General features: G+C 44.4%; 1 protein-coding gene across 1 annotated transcript; it reads left to right on the top strand.

Moving 5' to 3' along the window:
- The first annotated feature begins 450 nt into the window (after window positions 1-450).
- On the top strand, window positions 451-22,331 carry PLAAT5 (phospholipase A and acyltransferase 5). Its single transcript, XM_061406726.1, has 6 exons — window positions 451-818; window positions 2,015-2,108; window positions 3,554-3,662; window positions 18,219-18,327; window positions 20,880-21,142; window positions 21,696-22,331. Exons 1-6 carry the CDS (start codon window positions 566-568, stop codon window positions 21,786-21,788), a joined length of 921 nt encoding a protein of 306 aa, XP_061262710.1. The 5' UTR covers window positions 451-565; the 3' UTR covers window positions 21,789-22,331.
- Window positions 22,332-23,892: the final 1,561 nt, after the last annotated feature.

The following is a 23,892-nucleotide window of genomic DNA, read 5'->3' as shown; positions in this document are numbered from 1 at the left end:
CCTGCACCAGGCTCCTCCATCCATAGGATTTTCTAGGCAAGAGTACTAGAGTGGGTTGCCATTTCCTTCTCCAGGGAATCTTCCCTACCCAGGGATCAAACCCAGGTCTTCCGCATTGTAGACAGACGCTTTACCATCTGAGCCATCAGGGAAGTCCAACCAGGCTTGAACTCCTGTCTCCATTTGTTGCTCCTCTGTCTGCACCGTTGACCTTCAGCTTCTCCAACCACATCAGATTCCACCTCTGAGTCCTATGCAAAGGATTGTTGCTTTCCATCCTACCAATAGCCTACGCTGCTTTTCCCGGCCTTTCCTCTCAACATCCCTCTGCCCCCAGGTTCTTGGGCCTCCAAGCTCGCGATGGGTGCCCGCCCTGTTCGGGCACGTGCTCACCGCGCCCTCGCGCTCCGGCCGCGCGCCCCCGCCGTTTGCTGCGCGCCCGCATGCCGGCTCCGCTCCCCTCCGCCCTCCCCGCGCGCCGCCGACCGGGCCCGCGCCGTCTGGGAACCAGCCCGGCGCGTCGCCCCCTGCGAGGCCCGGGGACCGGCGGGGCGGCAGCAGCGGGATGGGCCTGAGCCCCGCCGCCCGGGGCGAGGGCGGGCGCCGCCTCCCTAGGTTCCCACGGTCCCGCGTCAGGCCCGCCTTGAGAACTGCGAGTACTGGGCCGAATGGCACCCAGCCCGCTCCTGGACTTCCAACCCGGCCCCGGTCAGGCCGCGGCGGGCGTGGGGCTTCTCCCCACCGAGCCGCCACGTCCGGGCCTGGAGCCTTCCGGGGTCGTTCTCCAGGTCCCAGCAGGCCCTCGGACCTTCAGAAAGGTCACCGTGGTTTCCTTCACTTCTCCTCGTAGATATTTGTTCATTGTTAGAGATGCTTGCTAACGGAAATAAGTGAATAGTTAGGAATGGTCGTTGGCTACTAATTTAATCAAAGCGGGCCAGGCATCCAGCGACCTTCGCGAGTATTTACCAAGTAAACAGACGCGGCTGCTGCCCGGCAGGTAGAGTTTAGAATGGCTCCAGCCCCACAGAAGCTTCTGCCATTGGGTTTAACCCCAAGTCTTCTGCCATCTGGGATAGAGGCAACCTCTCCCCAATTCCATACCCAGGATTTCCAAAATCTCTCTTTCCTGGAGGAGGAACCCTTTTCAGGATGGTCCCACAGCCCCCTTTATCCCAAAATTTATTGAGGGCTAAAAATGGCATCTGGTCCCATCACTTCATGGGAAGTAGATGGGGAAACAGTGGAAACAGTGTCAGACTTTATTTTTTTGGGCTGCGAAATTACTGCAGATGGTGATTGCAGCCATGAAATTAAAAGATCCTTACTCCTTGGAAGGAAAGTTATGACCAACCTAGATAGCATATTGAAAAACAGAGATATTACTTGGCTAACAAAGGTATTTCTAGTCAAGGCTATGGTTTTTCCAGTGGTCACGTATGGATGTGAGAGTTGAACTATAAAGAAAGCTGAGTGCCGAAGAATTGATGCCTTTGAACTGTGGTGTTGGAGAAGACTCTTGAGAGTCCCTTGGACTGCAAGGAGATCCAACCAGTCCATCCTAAAGGAGATCAGTCCTGGGTGTTCATTGGAAGGACTGATGCTGAGCCTGAAACTCTTGATACTTTGGCCACCTCATGTGAAGAGTTGACTCATTGGAAAAGACCCTGATGGTGGGAGGGATTGGGGGGCAGGAGGAGAAGTGGACGACAGAGGATGAGATGGCTGGATGGCATCACTGACTCGATGGACATGAGTTTGGGTAAACTCTGGGAGTTGGTGATGGACAAGGAGGCCTGGCGTGCTGTGATTCATGGGGTCGCAAAGAGTTGCACACGACTGAGTGACTGAACTGAACTGAGCTGGGAGCTGGGCTCAGTGCTAGACTAGAGCTCCCACCTTTGCATCACTGTCAAGGCCTGACTCCAACCCTCCTTTCATGGATTACACTCCCCATAGAAGGCAGTTGTGGTTTAAATATTCAGTAACATGATTTTTTTTTCCTTTGAATTAGAAGAATCTGTGGGATCTCAGGCGTTGGACCAGCTTTTGCCCAAGAAGCCACAGCAGGGCATGATAGAACAGGGCAGAAGCAGTGTCCAGCAGGGGTAAGATTCTTTCTTTGTGTGGAAGGACTGGGTCTTTGGGTGGTTTTCAAGAACTGACTTTAATAACAGTTCTGTAATACAAATTCTTAGCTGGTGTCTGCATGAACCAGGCTGCCAGCAACGGAGCCTGGTGTGCTCCTGGTGATAACAGCGGGAGGGCAGTCCTGGACCTGCAGGCCAGGCCAGAGGCCACCTTGTCGTAGTTTCTAGCCATTCTGCAGACCCCTGAGAACTGAACTGCTTCCCAAGAATGCTTGCAATATTGCCCGCTGGTCTCAGTAACTAATGAATGATTCAACCATCTTCCAGTTTCTACAGTTGACTTTCTTGAGAAACATGACATTTGTCTCTGTTTAAGATTCTGAGAGCTGAAAGTTTGGAGAAGAACAATACTGAAAATGGGGAGTACGCCCCACCTCCTCCCTATCACTCCCATACACTATACCTTTGGAGAAGAGTTAAAATTTGGGGATGGTCAGGAAAAAGCCATTTTGGGGGTGGTCATTCTGAACCCAGTGATCGAACCTGGGTCTCCTACATTGCAGGCAGACTCTTTACCGTTTGAGCCACCAGAGAAGCCAGATGTATACATATGCTTTTCCATTTAACCCTCTTGATAACTCTGTGAGACCAATATTAGCGTCTCTAGTTTAACAGTCAAACCGAGGTTCAGACAGACTAGTTTACTAGCTCTAGGTTGCACAGCAAATATGAGAGCCAGGATTCAAACTCAGGTCTTTGTGGCCCCATATATTTCACTCTATTTTTCTACCCCAAAATCATATCCTTGCCTTTAGTTTCAGTCTCTCCTGTAACATTTTGCTTCAAGGGACAAAATATACTGATTTCTATCACATTACTGGCAGTTACAGTGCTGTCAACAGGCTTTCTCAGAAATATGGAGCTAATTATTGGAAGAAACAGTCCAACAGTTGAGGGGCCCTTCTGGCCTGGAGGACTGGGAGGGGAAGGGATGAGGAGAGGCTTGTTGAATTTCCTTAGAAGGCATTGTGTACTATTTTAAAAAAGCTATGTGGAATGGTATGGGGAGGGAGGAGGGTTCAGGATAGGGAACACGTGTATACCTGTGGTGGATGCATGTTGATATATGGCAAAACCAATACAATATTGTAAAGTTAAAAAAAAAAAAGCTATGTCTAAATATTTAAAAACATCAAAAAAAGATTATTAGAGGGAGGAAAACACCCCTGAAAGCTACTCATTGCTGTCATTAGCATTTTAAACAATTGTCTGAAAAGCAGAAAACAGCCATTATTTTGCAGGACAGAATGGCATCACAGAAACAAATTTCATAGGCAAAATGTTTCCTAGAATCTCAAAACTGAAAGATACCTTAAAATTGTAACTCTAAAGTAATACAGAATTTCCAATAGTTGTGAAGTAGTGGTTTTTCTGTTAACTATACAATCACAAAATTCATTTAGGGAGAAGCCCGTAGTCAGCCTGGAGTCCACACCCAACCAGAAGAGAGCAGAGCGGAATTCAACCCCGAAGCCTGGGACTGCGGGCAGGTTAATGAAGCAAGCAGCGGAGGTGGGTACTGTGGGAATTCTCAGATGAGGCATATCTTTAATTCCTGGAGACTTCTCTACATTATACTGTATTTTACTTGATTTATACCGTGGTAGGTTGAACTGCACACTGATTAAGGATGCTTTCAGCTTAGTTCAGTTCAGTTTCTCAGTCGTGTCCAATTCTTTGCAACCTCACGGACTGCAGCACGCCAGTCCATCACCAACTCCCAGAGTTCACCCAAACTCATGTCCATTTATTCGGTGATGCCATCCAGTCATTGCATCCTCTGTCATCCCCTTCTTCTCCCCCCTTCAATGTTTCCCAGCATCAGGGTCTTTTCAAATGAGTCAGCTCTTCGCATCAGGTGGCCAAAGTATTGCAGTTTCAGGTTCAACATCAGTCCTTCCAATGAACACTCAGGACTGATATCCTTTAGGATGGGCTGGTTGGATCTCCTTTCAGTCCAAGGGACTTGCAAGAGTCTTCTCCAACACCACAGTTCAAAAGCATCAATTCTTCAACACTCAGCTTTCTTTATAGTCCAACTCTCACATTATACATGACTAAAAAACACCATAGCCTTGACTAGACGAACCTGTGTTGGCAAAGTAATGTCTCTGCTTTTTGATATGCTATCTAGGTTGGTCATAATTTTTCTTCCAAGGAGCAAGCGTCTTTTAACTTTATGGCTGCAGTCACCATCTGCAGTGATTTTGGAGCCCAAGAAGATAAAGTCAGCCACTGTTTCCCCATCTATTTCCCATGAAGTGATGGGACCAAATGCCATGATCTTAGTTTTCTGAATGCTGAGCTTTAAGCCAACTTTTTTTTTACTTTTGTTTTTTATTGATTTTAATTGAGGGATATTTGGTTTATGGTATTGTGTTGGTTTCTGCCATACATCAGCATGAGTCACAGGTATACATATACCCCCCTCCCCCGCTCTTGAACATCCCTCCCACCTCCCACCCCATTCAATTTTACTTTTTATTTGTATTGGTTTTGCCATATATCAACTTTTTTCACTCTCCTCTTTCACTTTCATCAAGAGGCTCTTTAGTTCTTCTTCACTTTCTGCCATAAGGGTGGTGTCATCTGCATATCTGAGGTTATTGAACTTTCTCCCGGCAACCTTGATTCCAGCTTGTGCTTCTTCCAGCCCAGCGTTTCTCATGATGTACTCTGCGTATAAGTTAAATAAGCAGGTGACAATATACAGCCTGACGTACTCCTTTTCCTGTTTGGAACCAGTCTGTTGTTCCATGTCCAGTTCTAACGGTTGCTTCCTGACCTACATACAGATTTCTCAAGAGGCAGGTCAGGTGGTCTGGTATTCCCATCTCTATCAGAACTTTCCACAGTTTATTGTGATCCACACAGTCAAAGGCTTTGGCTAGTCAATAAAGCAGAAGTAGATGTTTTTATGGAACTCTCTTGCTTTTTCAACGATCCAGGAGATGTTGGCAATTTGATCTTTGGTTCCTCTGCCTTTTCTAAATCGAACTTGAACATCTGGAAGTTCACGGTTCACGTATTGTGAAGCCTGGCTTGGAGAATTTTGAGCATTACTTTACTAGCGTGTGAGATGAGTGCAATTGTCTGGTAGTTTAAGCATTCTTTGGCATTACCTTTCTTTGGGATTGAAATAAAAACTGACATTTTCCAGTCCTGTGGCCACTGCTGAGTTTTCCAAATTTGTTAGCACATCGAGTGCAGCACTTTCACAGCATCATCTTTTAGGATTTGAAATAACTCAACTGGAATTCCATCACCTCCACTAGCTTTGTTTGTAGTGATGCTTTCTAAGGCCCACTTGACTTCACATTCCAGATGTCTGGCTCTGTGTGAGTGATCACACCATTGTAGTTATCTGGGTCATGAAGATCTTTTTTATATAGTTCTTCTGTGTATTCTTGCCACCTCTTCTTAATATCTTCTGCTTCTGTTAGGTTCATTCCATTTGTGTCCTTTATTGAGCCCATCTTTGCATAAAATGTTCCCTTGGTATCTATAATTTTCTTGAAGAGATCTCTAGTCTTTCCCATTCTGTTGTTTTCCTCTATTTCTTTGCATTGATCACTGAGGAAGGCTTTCTTATCTCTCCTTGCTATTCTTTGGAACTCTGCATTCAAATGAGTATATCTTTCCTTTTCTCCTTTGCTTTTTGCTTCCCTTGTTTTCACAGCTATTTATAAGGCCTCCTCAGACAGCCATTTTGTTTTTTTGCATTTCTATTTCTTGGGCATGGCCTTGATCCCTGTCTCCTGTACAATGTCATAAACCAGCATCCATAGTTCATCAGGCACTCTGTCCATCATATCTAGTCCCTTAAATGTATTTCTCACTTCCACTGTATAATCATGCTGCTGCTGCTGCTGCTGCTAAGTCACTTCAGTCGTGTCTGACTCTGTGCGACCCCATAGACGGCAGCCCACCAGGCTCCGCCGTCCCTGGGATTCTCCAGGCAAGAACACTGGAGTGGGTTGCCATTTCCTTCTCCAATGCAATCATAAGGGATTTGATTTAGGTCATACCTGAATGGTCTAGTGGTTTTCCCTATTTTCTTCAATTTAAGTCTGAATTTGGCAATAAGGAGTTCATGATCTGAGCCACAGTCACCTTCTGTTTTTACCGACTGTATAGACCTTCTCCATCTTTGGCTGCAAAGAATATAATCAATCTGATTTTGGTGTTGACCATCTGGTGATGTCCATGTGTAGAGTCTTCTCTTGTGTTGTTGGAAGAGGGTGTTTGCTATTACCAGTGCGTTCTCCTGCCTTTGCCCTGCTTCATTCCGTACTCCAGGGCCAATTTTGCCCATTACTCCAGGTGTTTCTTGACTTCCTACTTTTGCATTCTAGTCCCCTATAATGAAAAGGACATCTTATAGGGGACATTCTAGCCCCCTATAATGAAAAGGACATTCAAAAAGATGCCCTTTTTTGGGTTTTAGTTCTAACAGGTCTTGTAGGTCTTCATAGAACCATTCAACTTCAGCTTCTTCAGTGTTACTGGTTGGGGCATAGACTTAGATTAAGATGATATTGAATGGTTTGCCTTGGAAATGAACAGAGGTCATTCTGTCGTTTTTGAGATTGTATCCAAGTAATGCATTTTGGACTCTTTTGTTGACTATGATGGCTACTTCAATTCTTCTAAGGGATTCCTGCCCACAGTAGTAGATAGGTCGTGTGAGCTAAATTCACCCATTCCAGTCCATTTTAGTTCTCTGATTCCTAAAATGTTGATGGTCACTCTTGCCATCTCCTGTTTGACCACTTCCAATGTGCCTTGATTCATGGACCTAATATTCCAGGTTCCTCTGCAATATTGCTCTTTACAGCATCAGACCTTGCTTCTATCACCAGTCACATCCACAACTGGGTGTTGTTTTTGCTTTAGCTCCATCTCTTCATTCTTTCTGGAGTTATTGCTCCACTGATATCCAGTAGTATATTGGGCACCTACTGACCTGGGGAGTTCATCTTTCAGTGTCCTATATTTTTAGCTTTTCATACTGTTCTTGGGGTTCTCAAGGCAAGAAAACTGAAGTGGTTTGCCATTCCCTTCTCCAGTGGACCATGTTTTGTCAGAACTCTCCACCATGACCTGTCTGTCTTGGGTGGCCCTACATGGTTTAGTATTTCATTGAGTTAGACTGTGGTCCATGTGATTAGATGTTGAGAAACCAGGAAGCAACAGTTAGAACTGGACATGGAACAACAGACTGGTTCCAAATCGGGACAGGAGTGCGTCAAGGCTGTATATTGTCACCCTGCTTATTTAACTTATATGCAGAGTACATCATGAGAAACGCTGGGCTGGAAGAAGCACAAGCTTGAATCAAGATTGCTGGGAGAAAGATCAATAACCTCAGATATGCAGACGACACCACCCTTATGGCAGAAAGTGAAGAAGAACTAAAGAGCCTCTTGATGAAAGTGAAAGAGGAGAGTGAAAAAGTTGATATATGGCAAAACCAATACAAAAAAAAAAAATAAAAAGTAAAATTGAATGGGGTGGGAGGTGGGAGGGATGTTCAAGAGCGGGGGAGGGGGGTATATGTATACCTGTGACTCATGCTGATGTATGGCAGAAACCAACACAATACCATAAACCAAATATCCCTCAATTAAAATCAATAAAAAACAAAAGTAAAAAAAAAGTTGGCTTAAAGCTCAGCATTCAGAAAACTAAGATCATGGCATTTGGTCCCATCACTTCATGGGAAATAGATGGGGAAACAGTGGAAACAGTGTCAGACTTTATTTTTTAAGGCTCCAAAATCACTGCAGATGGTGATTGCAGCCATGAAATTAAAAGATGCTTACTCTTTGGAAAGAAAGTTATGACCAACCTAGATAGCATATTAAAAAGCAGAGATATTACTTTGCCAACAAAGGTCCATCTAGTCAAGGCTATGGTTTTTACAGTGGTCATGTATGGATGTGAGAGTTGGACTGTGAAGAAAGCTGAGCGCCGAAGAACTGATGCTTTTGAACTGTGGTGTTGGAGAGGACTCTTGAGAGTCCCTTGGACTGCAAAGAGATCCAACCAGTCTATCCTAGAGGAGATCAGTCCTGGATGTTCATTGGAAGGACTGATGCTGAGCCTGAAACTCCAATACTTTGGCCACCTCATGTGAAGAGTTGACTCATTGGAAAAGACCCTGATGGTGGGAGGGATTGGGGGCAGGAGGAGAAAGGGATGACAGAGGATGAGATGGCTGGATGGCATCACCGACTCGATGCACATGAGTTTGGGTGAACTTTGGGAGTTGGTGATGGACAGGGAGGCCTGGCGTGCTGCGATTCATGGGGTCACAAAGAGTTGGACCGACTGAGCGACTGAACTGAAATGATGCCTTTTAAATTGTTTATAAACAGCTTTATGGATCTGTTTATTGAGCAGTTATTGAGGTATAACCAACATACCATAAACTGCATATATTCAGAGTATACAATTGGGTATAATTTGACATGTGTATTCAGCCATGAAACCATCACCACCATCAAGATAACGAATAACCAGGAATTCCCTGGCAGGCCAATGGATAGGACTCTGCTTTCACTGCTAAGGCTGCAGGTACAATTCCTGGTGGGGGCACACACATCTGCATCACTCCCACAGCTTTCTTTGTCCCCCTCTGTAAACCCCTCCCTCTTCCACTCACATCCCCATACAACAACTGATGTGCTTTCTGTTGCTATGTGTTAGTCTGCATTTTCTAGAGGCTTGCATAAATGGAATCATATTGTATGTGCTTTTTTGTGTCTCTCTCCTTTCACATAATTTCATATAATTATTCCAAGTTATATCTATGTTGCTGCATGTTATCAATAGTTTATTTCTTTTTATTACTAAGTAGTAATTCATTGTATGGATAGACCACTATTTGTTCATTCACTCACCATTGATGGGCATTTGGGTTGTTTCTAGTGTTTGGCTGTTGCAAATAAAGCTTCTTATGAACACGTGTGTACAGATTGTTACAGGGAAGAGCCAATTTTGACTCCATATTGAATCTGTTTCTTTGACTTTACCTTGTGTTTCCCATTGCTTTTGGTCACTAAAAAGATACTGTCCATACATAATGGCCTGCCTCAGGGAACCCTCCCCTCTGCTGTAGGCAGGAATAAGCCCTCCACCCACTTCCTTGTATCACGCCTCAGAGTTATAAGACTTTCAGAAACTTTTATCATCTAGGGGCCTTATGAAAGACTGGTTTTTCTAAACAGGTGCCTATCTCTGGGAGAAGGGCCAGGGCTGGGCTGCCAGCCTGTGAAAGGGAAATAAATAACAAGATGGATGGAAGATTTTGAAGTGACATCTTATTTCAAAGAGAGTAAAAGGGCAGAGAAAGCTTAATCTGGATTTGAAGACTGGAGCACCAGCTGGGACTGAAGGTCAACCTGGAGAATATAGACTGGTTCCCTAAGGTTCATGAAGTGCTGGGGACCAGGTAAAGTCAAGGATAAAGGAAGGATGAGACTGGAAAAGCTTCCAGTATGGCTACAACCTTGGCTGCCATTAGAATCACCCAAGGAGCTCTTAAAACTCTGGTTCTCAGGCCATACTCCAGATTAGTCTTAATTTTTAAGAGCGCTGCAGGGAATTTCCATGTGCAACCAAAGTTGAGACCCAAAGCTCAGTACAATCAGTTTATAGTGGGAGAAACTGCAGCAAGAGAGCAGATGACTATTAAGCAGGTGACTCTAGGTGACTATTAAGTCTGTTGTAAGTTCCATTCAAGTTTTCACGTTCCTACCCCTGTTAAAACTCAACATTCAAAAAACCAAAGATTATGGCATACGGTCCCATCACTTCATGGCAAATAGATGGGGAAAATGTGGAAACAGTGACAGATTTAATTTTCTTGGGCTCCAAAATCACTGTGGACAGTGACTAAAGCCATGAAATTAAAAGACACTTGCTCCTTGGAAGAAAAGCTATGACAAACCTAGACAGCATATTAAGAAGCAGAGACATCATTTTGCCAACAAAGGTCTGTATAGTCAAAGCTATAGTTTTTCCAGTAGTCATGGATGGATATGAGAGTTGGACCGTAAAGAAGGCTGAGTGCCAAAGAATTGATGCTTTTGAATTGTGGTACTGGAGAAGACTCTTGAGAGTCCCTTGGACTGCAAGGAAATCAAACCAGTCAATTCATTCAGAATATTCAACCTTGATTATTCACTGGAAGGACTGGTGCTGAAGCTGAAACTACAATCCTTTGGCCATCTGATATAATCCTTTGGCCATCTGATGCTGGGGGCAAGGTGCTGATCCTGGGGAAGACTGAGGGCAGGAGATGAAGGGGATGACAGAGGATGAATTAGTTGAATGGCGTCACTAATTCAATGGACATGAGTTTGAGCAAACTCAGGGAAATAGTAAAGGACAGGTAAGCCTGGAGTGCTGCAGTCCATGGGGTGGCAAAGAGTCAGACATGAATTAGCAACTGAACAGCAACAACCCTTATCCAGTGGCAATGTTGCAGGTGGGTTACAATTCTAAAATCCACTTCCCTCAGTGCTGAAACTTTCTGTTTCTTGTACCAAGCTTGTTAAACATCCTTGATGGCCAGCATTTGGATTTATTTTCATTTTTTTTTCTGGCTTAGACTAACATCAGAATAAATTGTTCTGTCTCCCTAATGGCAGTTATTCCAGGAAAATTCAGCAAGGATAGTGATTTCAGGGTCCACATGGGAAGGCTGGTTTGGGGCGCCCTCTAGTGGGAACTAAGTTGCTATTGTACTTTCTCTTTCAGGCAGGAGTTAGTTTTGCCAGGGGGTAGAAACCTGGTTTTGGTCCTAGCTCTGCCAGCTGACTTGCAAAGGACTTTGGCAAGCACTTCATCTTTCTTGGCCACAATTTCTTCCATGTAGTATTGCTGAGTCAGTGGTATGCTTTGTGCCCATAAAAATTCATTCCCTCAAGTGGTCAGGACTTCTGAAATGGCTGAGGATCTCAGAAAATCTCCCCAAATAGCAAAAATGAAGCTGGATGAAACTGTCAAATACAATGATTTAAACGCTCTGGGGCTTCCCTGGTGGCCCAGTAGTAAAGAACCTGCCTGCCAATGCAGGAGACGCATGCTCAATCCCTGGTCCAGGAGGATCCCACATGCTGTGGAGCAACTAAGCCCGTGTGCTGCAACTATTGAGCCTGTGCTCCAGAGCCTGGGAACAGCAACTACTGAAGCCACCATCCCTAGAGTCCATGCTCAGCAACGAGAGAGCCACCACAATAAGAAGCCTGCACACCACAAGGAGGAGTGGCCCCTGCTTGCTGCAACTAGAGAAAAACCTGTGCAGCAACAAAGACCCAGCACAACCAATAAATAAATGAAAGGAAATTCTGGAATTTGACCAAAAGCATACAGTAAGTTGATACGCATTAAATCAAGAAAGTCTAACCCTGGAATCTCAGAACAATGGAGATCTGTAGTGTCTTAGTGTGCCCTCCATCCCCTACCTTCCCCAGCTCTGTGGTGGGAAAGTGGGTGGGACATGCCAGGAGCACTGGCAGTGGCCACAGAGGGAAACTTTATTTGAAACAGAATATGGAAAATTCCATGCCCAGGGATGTTGTTGAAAACAATAGTTACCTAAGTGACAGACATCATGGAAGGCCAAAATTGCAGCTAGTTTGAGGTTGCAGTGTTTGTTGGGACAAGCGATAGATTAACAGACCAGCCAGAAATTTAATACAGAAATGCAGGTACTGAGATAGTTAAAGAGGGCCTAGAAAAGGTGCTGGTCTGGAAGGGGTGCATAGGCTGCACACACATTCAGGAAACACTGGAGGGGCCTGTCCTTCCATTCCTGGAGAAGCATGAGGCCTTGTGAATGCAGAAAGTATTAAATAACAGCTCACAGACTTTTCAACTTTAAAACCTTGAATGAATTTTCCAAACCACACCAAGCTCCATAGGAAAAAAGTAATGCCTTATTGGCCCAAGAGGTGTGTCAGCCTCTGACCAGTCACTGCCCATGTCAGGCTTAAAAATAAAAGCAAGAAAACAAAACAAAACTGGAGCAGATACACCAGGGGTTGAATACTGTGAGGGAAACAGACATTGCAGAATTAACCCAGGCAGCCCTTTAAACAAACAAACAAATAGCAGCAACCACCAGCTCTGAGGGAATCAGAATCAAAACAGTTGAAACATCTTGAAAGCCATGAGAGAGAGAGAGAGAGAGAGAGAGGGAGGGAGAGAGAGAGAGAGAGAGAAAAGACACGTACAAAGGAACCACAATTTTATACCTGTGGCGGATTCATGTTGATATATGGCAAAACCAATACAATATTGTAAAGTTAAAAAATAAAATTAAATTAAAAAAAATAAAACTGATAGCTGTTTTTTTGGTGAGAAATGATGGAGGCCAGAAAGCAGTGGGATGGGGTATGAAAAGTGACAAAAGGAAAAAAAAAAAAAAAAAGCTATCAACCAGAAATCCTATGTCTGGTAAACTATCTTTCAAAAATGAAGGTGGAATAAAGTGAAGTCTCAGATAAGTGAGGACTGGAAGAAAGTGTTGCTAGAGGACTTGCCTGAAAGGGAGTAGCAAAGAAAGTTCTTCAGGCTGAAAGGAAGTCACACCAGACAGTAACTAATCTACATGAAGATATACAAAGCACCAGTAAAGGTAATTACATAGGTTATTATTGTAAAGGAATAAAAAAATATATATTTTAGCTTTTATTCTAACTAATTTTAAAGTCATGGAGCTTGTATTAGATCAAGGACTCCAGATGGGAATTTGAATCCACAGTTTCACAGCAGTTTGTGATTCAAACAGTCCAAAAAAGGATCATCTGACTTGCCAATACAAGATCCAGTTACAGGCCACCTACAAGAGACAAGCTATTTATTTATTATTTTGGCTGCATGGCTTACAGGATCTTAGTTCCCTGATCAGAAATTAAACCTGGGTCATGGCAGTGAAAGTGCTGAGTCCTAACCAGTGGACCACCAGGGAATTCCCAGGAGGCACTCTTTAGATTCAAGGTCATAAATAGGTTGGATGTAGAAAGATGCAAGCAGAATCACAGCTGGAGTGGTTATACTAATATTAAAAAAAAATAGACTTTTAAGAGAAGAAATTTTATTAAGGAGAGGAACAGTTTTGATGATAAAAGGCTAATTCATCAGAAAGATATAACAATTGTAAACACATATGAACAATATAAGCCCCGAATTCATGAAGAAAAGCTGACAGAATTGAAGAGAGAAATAGGCAATTCAGAAATAATAGTCGAGGACTTAGATACTCTACTCTGAATATTGGATAGAAAAACTGGACAGAAAATCAGTGAGCATATAGAAGATTTGAACAATGATATTAATCAACTTAACTGACTTTTACAGAGTAGTCTACTCAAAAATAGAACACATATTCTTCTTAAGCAGACTTGAATATTCCCCAAGATAGATCATATTCTAGGCCATAAAGCAAGTCTCAGCAAATTTAAAGGGATTGAAATCATACAAAATATTTCTTTGTTCACATGAAATTAAACTAGAAATCAATAACAATGAAATTTGGGAAATATGTATTTGGAAACTAAAAAACATACTTCTAAATAATCCATGGGTGAAATAAAAATATACAAATTAGAAGATATTTTCAATTGAATAAAAATGAAAGCAACACATCAAATTTTATATGCAGTTAAAGCAGTGCTTTATATAATCTATAAATGCCTATATTAAAAAAGAAGAGAGATTTCAAATCAAGAACCCAAGTTCTTACCTTGATAAACTGGAAAAAAGAAAGCAAGCTAAACTCAAAGCAAGTAGAAGGAAGCCATATGTTGTTTCTCTGAGATGGTAAACAAAATGGGCAAAACTTGCTACATTCATTGACCAAGAGAAAAAGAGAGAAAACTCAAATTACCAAAATCAACACTGAAAGAGGGAGCTTGTTACCAATCTTGCAGAAATTAAAAGGATAGTAAAGGAATACTATGGACAACTTTATACTAATAAATTAGAAAACATACATGAAATGAACAAACTCCTAGAAAGACACAGATTACAAAACTGGCTCAGGAATAATTTGAAAATCTGAACAGACCTACAACAAATAAATTGAATTTGTAAATAAAAGATCTTTTCACAAGGAAAAACTCAGGACCAGATGGCTTGACTTGAGAATTCTACTATATCTCTAAAAAAGAAAAGTTACCAATCCCTCATAAACTCTAAAAAATAGAGGAGGGAAAGCTTCCCAAATCATTCTGAGGTCAGTGTTACCCAATAATAAAGTACCCTGATATTAAAATTAGGCAAAGAAAAGAATTACAGACCTTATGAATATAGATGTAAAAGTCCTCCACAAAATATTAGCAAACTGAATTTCAGTTCAGTTCAGTTCAGCCACTCAGTCATGTCCGACTCTTTGTGACCCCATGAATCGCAGCACACCAGGCCTCCCTGTCCATCACCAACTCCCAGAGTTCACCCAAACTCATGTACATTGAGTCAGTGATGCCAAGGATTATACATCATTACTAAGTGAGATTTATCCCAAGAATTAAGAGTTTGGTGTAACAAAGCCAGAACCTGCAGGAGATCCCCTTCTTCTTGCAATGTCTCTCTAGAGCCCTCTATTGAAAAAGTTTGCATGATGCTCACCCTAACTCAGGACGGATGGGTCATGGTGGAGAGGTCTGACAGAATGTGGTCCACTGGAGAACAGAATGGCAAACCACTTCAGTATTCTTGCCTTGAGAACCCCATGAACAATATGAAAAGGCAAAATGATAGGATACTGAAAGAGGAACTCCCCAGGTTGGTAAGTGCCCAGTATGCTACTGGAGATCAGTGGAGAAATAACTCCAGAAAGAATGAAGGGATGGAGCCAAAGCAAAAACAATACCTAGCTGTGGATGTGACTGGTGATAGAAGCAAGGTCTGATGCTGTAAAGAGCAATATTGCATAGGAACCTGGAATGTCAGGTCCATGAATCAAGGCAAATTGGAAGTGGTCAAACAGAGATAGCAAGAGTGAACATCGACATTCTAGGAATCAGCAAACTAAAATGGACTGGAATGGGTGAATTTAACTCAGATGACCATTATATCTACTACTGCGGGCAGGAGTCCTTTAGGAGAAATGGAGTAGCCATCATGGTCAACAAAAGAGTCCGAAATGCAGTACTTGGATGCAATCTCAAAAATGACAGAATGGTCTCTGTTTGTTTCCAAGGCAAACCATTCAATATCATGGTAATCCAAGCCTATGCCCCAACCAGTAATGCTGAAGAAGCTGAAGTTGAAAGGCTCTATGAAGACCTACAAGACCTTTTAGAACTAACATCCAAAAAAGATGTCCTTTTCATTATAGGAGACTGGAATGCAAAAGTAGGAAGTCAAGAAACATCTGGAGTAACAGGCAAATTTGGCCTTGGAGTACAGAATGAAGCAGGGCAAAGGCTAATAGAGTTTTGCCAAGAGAACACACTGGTCATAGCACACACCCTCTTCCAACAATGCAAGAGAAGACTCTACACATGGACATTACCAGATGGTCAACAGTGAAATCAGATTGATTATATTCTCTGTAGCCAAAGATGGAGAAGCTCTATACCATCAGTAAAAACAAGACCGGGAGCTGACTGTGGCTCTGATCATGAACTCGTTATTGTCAAATTCAGACTTAAATTGAAGAAAGTAGGGAAAACCACTAGACCATTCAGGTATGACCTAAATCAAATCCCTTATGATTATACAGTGGAAGTGAGAACTAGATTTAAGGGACTAGATCTGATAGACAGAATGCCTGATGAACTATGGACTGAGGTTCATGACATTGTACAGGAGACAGGGATCAAGACTATCCCCAATAAAAAGAAATGCAAAAAAGCGAAATGGCTGTCTGAAGAGGCCTTACAAATAGCTGTGAAAAGAGAAGTGAAAAGCAAAGGAGAAAAGGAAAGATATAAGCATCTGAATGCAGAGTTCCAAAGAATAGCAAGGAGAGATAAGAAAGCCTTCCTCAGTGATCAATGCAAAGAAATAGAGGGAAACAATAGAATGGGAAAGACTAGAGATCTCTTCAAGAAAATTAGAGATACCAAGGGAACATTTCATGCAAAGATGGGCTCGATAAAGGACAGAAATGGTATGGACCTAACAGAAGCAGAAGATATGAAGAAGAGGTGGCAAGAATACACAGAAAAACTGTACAAAAAAGATCTTCACGACCCAGATAATCACGTTGGTGTGATCACTCATCTAGAGCCAGACATCCTGGAATGTGAAGTCAAGTGGGCCTTAGAAAGCATCACTACGAACAAAGCTAGTGGAGGTGATGGAATCCCAGTTGAGCTATTTCAAATCCTAAAAGATGATGCTGTGAAAGTGCTGCACTCAATATGCCAGCAAATTTGGAAAACTCAGCAGTGGGCGCAAGACTGAAAAAGGTCAGTTTTCATTCCAGTCCCAAGGAAAGGCAATGTCAAAGAATGCTCAAACTACTGCACAATTGCACTCATCTCACACGCTAGTAAAGCAATGCTCAAAATTCTCCAAGCCAGGCTTCAGCAATACGTGAACCGCAAACTTCCTGATGTTCAAGCTGGTTTTAGAAAAGGCAGAGGAATCAAAGATCAAATTGCCAGCATCCGCTGGATCACTGAAAAAGCAAGAAAGTTCCAGAAAAACATCTACTTCTGCTTTATTGACTATGCCAAAGCATTTGACTGTGTGGATCACAATAAACTGTGGAAAGTTCTGAAAGAGATGGGAATACCACACCACCTGACCTGCCTCATGAGAAACTTATATGCAGATCAGGAAGCAACAGTTAGAACTGGACATGAAACAACAGACTGATTCCAAATAGGAAAAGGAGTATATTGTCAAGGCTGTATATTGTCACCCTGCTTATTTAACTTATATGCAGATTGCATCATGAGAAACTCTGGGCTGGAAAAAGCACAAGCTGGAATCAAGATTTCCGGGAGAAATATCAGTAACCTCAGATATGCAGATGACACCACTCTTATGGCAGATTGTGAAGAGGAACTAAAAAGCCTCTTGATGAAAGTGAAAGAGGAGAGTGAAAAAGTTGACTTAAGGCTCAATATTCAGAAAACTAAGATCATGGCATCTGGTCCCATCACTTCATGGGAAATAGATGGGCAAACAGTGGAAACAGTGTCAGACTTTAATTTTTTAGGCTCCAAAATCACTGCAGATGGTGATTGCAGCCATGAAATTAAAAGACACTTACTCCTTGGAAGGGAAGTTATGACCAACCTAGATAGCATATTAAAAAGCAGAGACATTACTTTGTCAACAAAGGTCCATCTAGTCAAGGCTATGGTTTTTCCAGTAGTCATGTATGGATGTGAGAGTTGGACTGTGAAGAAAGCTGAGCGCCAAAGAATTGTTGCTTTTGAACTGTGGTGTTGGAGAAGACTCTTGAGAGTCCCTTGGACTGCAAGGAGATCCAACCAATCCATTGTAAAGGAGATCAGTCCTGGGTGTTCATTGGAAGGACTGGTGCTGAAGCTGAAACTCCAGTACGTTGGCCCCCTCATGCGAAGAGTTGACTCACTGGAAAAGACCCTGATGGTGGGAGGGATTGGGGGCAGGAGGAGAAAGGGATGACAGAGGATGAGATGGCTGGATGGCATCACTGACTCGATGGACATGAGTTTGAGTGAACTCTGGGAGTTGGTGATGGACAGGGAAACCTGGCATGCTGCAATTCATGGGGTTGCAAAGAGTCGGACACGACTGAGCGACTAAACTGAACTGAACAGCGTCAAGGAGAAAGTGTACAGGAGTTCCATCACTTACTGAAGGGCGTATGTGCATGTGGAGCTGTGCATTTGGAGCTGGCACTGTCAGCTTCTGTGGCTTTAATAATGAGGGTGGTGGCAGGAATGGGTGGGTCCTTCAGTCATTCGTGTGGAGAGATCCTTTTGCAGCCTGGGTTTCTGAAATGTGATGAAAGGCAGTGTCTTCACACTGAGTTGTAGCTGCTCCCCAAACAGGATCTCTGGAGTTCCTTGGGCACATGAAGTCTCATTTTATTTTGTTTTTCCGTCATAGGATAAACCAAAACCCAGACCTGGAGACCTGATTGAGATTTTTCGGATTGGCTATGAGCACTGGGCCATCTATGTGGAAGATGACTGTGTGGTTCACCTGGCTCCCCCAAGTAAGAGTGGATACTCTATTGCAGTGATCCCCTGGGTCATGGACCAGTTCAGGTCCTTGGCCTGTTAGGAACTGGGCAGTACGGTAGGAGGTGAGTGGCAGGCCAGTGAGTGAAGCTTCATCTGTATTTGCAGTGGCTCCCCATCGCTCACATTTCCAAATTGTCACAATGTGATAATAACAGAAATAAAGTGCACAATAAATTTAATATGCTTGAATCATCCCGAAACCATCCTGTCCTGACCCATGGAAAAATTGTCTTCCATGAGAATGGTCCCTGGTGCCAAAAGGTTGGGGACCACTGCTCTATTGAAATATTGATATTGAAGTTAGCAGCATAAAAGGGACAGTTAATTATTGTGTCCCTCAGCTGCTACCTTACTTCAGCAATAAAACACCAGAAGCATGACTGGACCTTAATTTACTGTGTGATTGAGCTTGGTCTCTGTCCATCAAAAACCACTGAGTGACCAGCCCTAAGACAGATGCAAGTGTGAAGAACATCCCTCAGTTCCCTGACCGCCTAGACCACCCTTTCTTTTAAAATAGAAATGTCAGGTGGCTCAATAGTAAAGAACCTGTATGCCAAGCAGGAGATACAGGTTTGATCCCTGGGTTAGGAAGATCCCTCAGAGATGGAAATAGCACCCCACTCCAGTATTCTTGCCTGAAAAATTTCATGGACAGGTAAGCCTGGGGGCTTCCAGTCCATCTTGAACACAACTTGGTTCAAGATCTTCCTCTATTTCTGAGGATTCCCTGGGAGGGGTGCAGATGTTTATACATTCTGATTGCCCACTTGCTTCCTGTTGTCCCCAAATGCTATTTCCAGCTTCCTGGTTACCTTTGGCAGCTCCACCCTCACCGGGTCTCCCTGCTTTTCCAACCCATCCCAGGTGGCTTCACCCTCAGTGTGGACACTGTTCTCCTTTCACTTCAGCATGAGCACAGGGCTGAGATTAAACAGGTGACTAATTAAACTTTAGTTGAGGTTTGATGCGGGTGGAAGTGGTGATAGTAGAAAATAACAGCATGGAATGTGAAACAGCTTAAAACTGGACATCTAGAACCGCTGGTCACATGGTATCCTCAGGAGATGGAACCTGGGGGAGCTGGAAGATGGAGAGGCATGGGGCTCTACTGTGTAATCTTGGACGCCTCTGGAATTTTGCCTCCTGTGCAAGTACTGCCTGTTCAAGTTGAGATTACAAAAGGGCACTGATACCAAATGCCTGTGGCCACACCTTGATCACACCGCCTCGATGGACATGAGTTTGAGTGGACTCTGGGAGTTGGGATGGACAGGGAGCTCTGGCATGCTGCAGTCCATGGGGTCGCAAAGAGTCGGACATGACTGAGCGACTGAACTGAACTGAACACCTTGGTCATGGCTCTCCTGCCCGTGTCCTGTCCCCTTCGGTTGCCTCAGCCTCTCACCTGGCTGGGACCTTTCTGTAAAGTAGAGTCCCTCTCTTCTGCTTTGCTTCCCCACTCATCTGACTGCCTGTCCCACTTCCTGTCTGGATGCCTATGTGAAAAATGAAAAATTATTTCACATCGCATTCATCTCCCCACTCCTTTCCAGGCTAAATCCAGGAAACTTCTTCTGGTATAACCAGAGTTGTTATAGGGATAAATTAACAGTTATGTCCCTACCCTCCCCATCAGATCTTCCTCTAAAAATGAATTCTGCCATCTTTGTTGCCTAAAACTGAATTGCCTACTGCCAGCTTTTGTGAAATCAGCAGATAGACTTCAAATGCTTCGCAAAGGAAATGGGACATTTCTTGCACTCACACAACTTACAGCGGGGGAGGGTTCCCATGTTTGCATACCCATATGGTTGTAGCAGGAAAACAGTCCTGTATTAAATTGCCACTTACCTGGCCTTGAGCAGGTTTCTGACCCTCTCTGAGGCTCTCCTCTAAGGACTGAGTATGATAATACAGCAGCTTCAAATGTTTCTTTTTTCAAAGCTGTGGAACCCTGATTTTGAATAAACCCTCAAGGAGAATCCTAATACTTGAGTGGAGAGAAAGGGAGAATGGCTTTGGGTGGAAGCTAGTTGGAATGGGTCCCACCTAGAGTCCTGTCTGCGTGGCCTCTTGGCTTCACCTGCACCCCTGCAGGGGCAGCAGGGGGAGGCCTGGCAGGAAGCCATAATCCTTCCCCCAGGAGTCAACGACTCTTACATGTAAGGGTGCTTGTCACCCTGGTTCTGGTAAGGAAAGCAAGATTCCAGTCCTAGGACTTGGTCGAATCAGTACACAGAATGGAATCTGGGACCACACCATAAGGTGTTTCCAGAGCTTGGTGAGAAAGAGATTGCTGTGAGGGCTGAAAGTGGGGAGTGCAGAAAACAGGACAGAAGTTTTCTTGGGGAAGCTGGCCCTTTGCATTTCATTTAGCCCAACTCTGCATTCTGTTGTGCCTTTTAGAGACAGTGAAACTGGGGCCCTAAAAGAAGCCATTCACCCAGCCCCTGGAGTGAGCCGGTGGCTCTGTACCATGGCCCCTTACAGCTCCCAACTTTGGCTTGTCTTTGGCCGCCAGGTGAGGACTTTGAGGCTGGCAGCATCACTTCTGTCTTCAGCAACCGGGCGGTGGTGAAATACAGTCATCTGGAGGATGTGCTGCATGGCTGCTCCTGGAAGGTCAACAACAAGCTGGATGGGACGTACCTGCCCCTGCCTGTGGACAAGATCATCCAGCGGACAAAAAAGATGATCAATAAGATTGTGCAGTACAGCCTGATCGAGGGGAACTGCGAGCACTTTGTCAATGACCTGAGATACGGCGTGCCCAGGAGCCAGCAGGTGTGGCATTCCACTCTTGGGAGTCCTTGCTCTAGTGCTCCAGGCTCGGTGGGCCCTGGTGTGAGGGGTCTCCTGTCTCATGAGCAAGGGAGGTGATAGGAGGTCTCATGCCAGGGAGCAAGGGGGTGATAGGAGGTCCTCCCAAGGAGCCTGGACCGGGCATTCAGGAGACCTAAGCCCAGGTCTGTTTGAAACTGATCCCTGTGTGACCGTGTCCAAGGGAGCTCCCCTCCCCACCTCTCAGACTCCCTGTATGTAGAATAAGGGACTCAGTGGCTGTGCCCTTCTGACTGTAGGCAGATCCTGGGCTGAATGGCTCTGGGAGAGGAAGAGAACTAGGAGCCCAGGTTGCCTCCTGGAGGAAAGGGCTCCCCCTGCCTCTGATGTCCATCTCAGGCAATCCTGGCTTGTCCAGGTCTCTCGCGGCTCTAGCATCTTTGGGATGCTTCCTCCTAGGCAGGCCAGTTCCTGAAGAGAGTGGTGAGGTAGGGGTGGGGCAGGGCGGGGTCCTAGGAGCCTCACCGAGGGTCCTGTGAGCTGGTCTCCTTTGCAGGTGGAGCACGTGCTGATGGAGGGAGCAAAGGCAGCAGGGGCGGTGCTCTCAGCCGTGGTGGACAGCATAAGACCCAAACCAGAGACAGCCTGAAGGTGCTGAAAACCCCAGGCAGAGGAAGAGTGGCCGAGCTGGCAAAGAGAACCCAGGCCTCCTTCCCTCCCCTGCCTTCCTCTTTCCCTGGCCCCTTGTAAGAAAATTGTGAGCTTCTGGAAGAATCTAGAATGTACCCAATTGCCCCTCCAGAAATACATCCAATATATGTGCTCATAGGCCCCTGGACTCTCAGGGTGGGAAGAACCTAATATTTGTTATGTATCTATTAGGCACCAGGCACTGTGCTAAGCTTTTCACATACTTCATCTTAACTTTTTTGTTTTAATAGGAAAGGGGCCTTACTTACTTCTTAGGATGAACCTAGTCTGTGATGCTTTTTAACATCCTGGAAGATCTGCTGAATGTTCCCAGGAGCAAAGAACTCTTTTCAGAAGTTCTCTTTACTGCCCTTTTCAGACCCCTCCCAGAGTGGTTCAGGGGAGGAAGCCTTTAAGGAAACCTGTAAACCTCACTGCTCAGGGCCAACTGTGCCTTCATCCAGAAGCAGGTTTCCCAAGAAATATTTTCTTTTAAAAATTATACATCAGCTTTATTCTTTATTGTCTAAAAAGTGTCCCAATGTTAAGTTTAATTGACGAGACCAGTTATCTTGCATTTTCTGCCTCATAAGCACTAGAAAATTTAGAAATTTCCATCTTCACCAGTTTCAGAGGAATATTTAAAATAATTTAATCAATGGACTTTGGTGTGAATGAGGGAGAGAAAGGAGTGATTTTTGTGCTTTGAAGAATGTGGCCATGACAGTAAAGCTAAAATGATGGCTGGAGATTGTCAGTGCTAGCAGAGAGTTGAAGCCACCCCAGAAAGCCAGAGAAGGACTCAAAATGCCTAGGAAGCATGAGAGTTTGGAAGAGGGGGATGGAGCCCCCAGAGCATCTCAGATCAGGTCCGTTAGGATCTTCCGTGAGTCTTTCTCCCGTTTGGAAGAAATAGACCTGTGGTGAAACCATTCAGTTTCCCCTGCTCTGTTCTTAGCCACCCAAGCTTGACTGACTCCTCCTGTCTCCTAGATTTTGGAGTCTGGATGTGTGTCTTTGATTGATTCCCCTCTGCCCTGCGTGAAGGGCCTCTCTCTCTTTGCACAACAGTTTCAGGTGCTGGTGAGTGGAGCTCGCCCCCATCTCTGTGAATCACGACTAGGATAAAGTTGTTGCCCCTGCTGCCATCTCCTCCTCCCTACTCCCCGACATCACCGGAGTTCCCAGTATCCCTCCCTTCAGTCTCTTTATTCATGATAGGTTGAGGTTGGAGACTTCCTTTAGAGGAGAACCCAAGTGCCAGGGTTATAGTGTATAAATTTTAGCTTTGAATGAACTCAGTGATAGATTAGTAAACCTTTTGCTCTGAAGGTCACTTTGAACTCACAGACCATATTAATCATTAATCAAGGGAACAGGGTGTTGTTTGATTAACAAACAACTCTCTCGTGCCAGGATGTATTTAGTAACTTTGAAATAAGGCACTTATCTATTTCTTGCTTATGTTTGGAACAGAAAGACACTTCCCTGGGTCCTTTCTGGTTTGTACTAGATGGGGCGGAGACCCTCAGAAGTATCTTCAGGGCTTATGTTCACTCAGTTCACCCAACAAGCATGTTGGAATGTCTGCCCTGTGTCAAGCCCTGGCTCTGCCCACCTTTGTCTGAACCCAGGAGTGGTGGTCTGGGATGGAAGTGAGTAGTTCTGAGATGGTTGGAGGGATGCAAGACACAGTGGAGCATGGGTTGGAGACCACCTACTGGACAGTGGGCTCCCCCTGCTTCCAAGCTGTCCATAAAGTTGTGAGCTCTAGGAGGCACTCTTCACACTTTGCAGATGAGGAGGGGAGAGTTTCTTAAAGTGTCATTAAAAACTTGTAGCAGTTGCTGCATTCTAAGGTAAAAAGAACTCTACTTTGAATGGGACCCCCGTGTGAGTGTGTGTGTGTGTGTGTGTGTGTGTGAGCACTCCGTTGTGTCCAACTCTTTGCAACCCCATTTGACTATAGCTTGCTAGGCTCTTCTGTCCATGGGATTCTCCAGGCAAGAATACTGGAGTGGGTTGCCATTTCCTTCTCCAGGCATCTTCCCAACCCAGAGATT

This window comes from Bos javanicus, chromosome 29 (assembly GCF_032452875.1).
Source record: "Bos javanicus breed banteng chromosome 29, ARS-OSU_banteng_1.0, whole genome shotgun sequence".
Classification (NCBI taxonomy): domain Eukaryota; kingdom Metazoa; phylum Chordata; class Mammalia; order Artiodactyla; family Bovidae; genus Bos; species Bos javanicus.
The sequence above is the reverse complement of the archived record's forward strand: the minus strand, read 5'-3'. Positions and strand labels throughout refer to the sequence as shown.

Bases quoted from the DNA above. Each gene is read 5' to 3' on its own strand.
- PLAAT5 (XM_061406726.1), top strand. From the start codon at position 566: ATGGGCCTGAGCCCCGCCGCCCGGGGCGAGGGCGGGCGCCGCCTCCCT. The intron at 819-2,014 runs GTCACCGTGGTT...CCTTTGAATTAG, and splicing joins GCCCTCGGACCTTCAGAAAG to AAGAATCTGTGGGATCTCAG. The intron at 21,143-21,695 runs GTGTGGCATTCC...TCTCCTTTGCAG, and splicing joins GCGTGCCCAGGAGCCAGCAG to GTGGAGCACGTGCTGATGGA.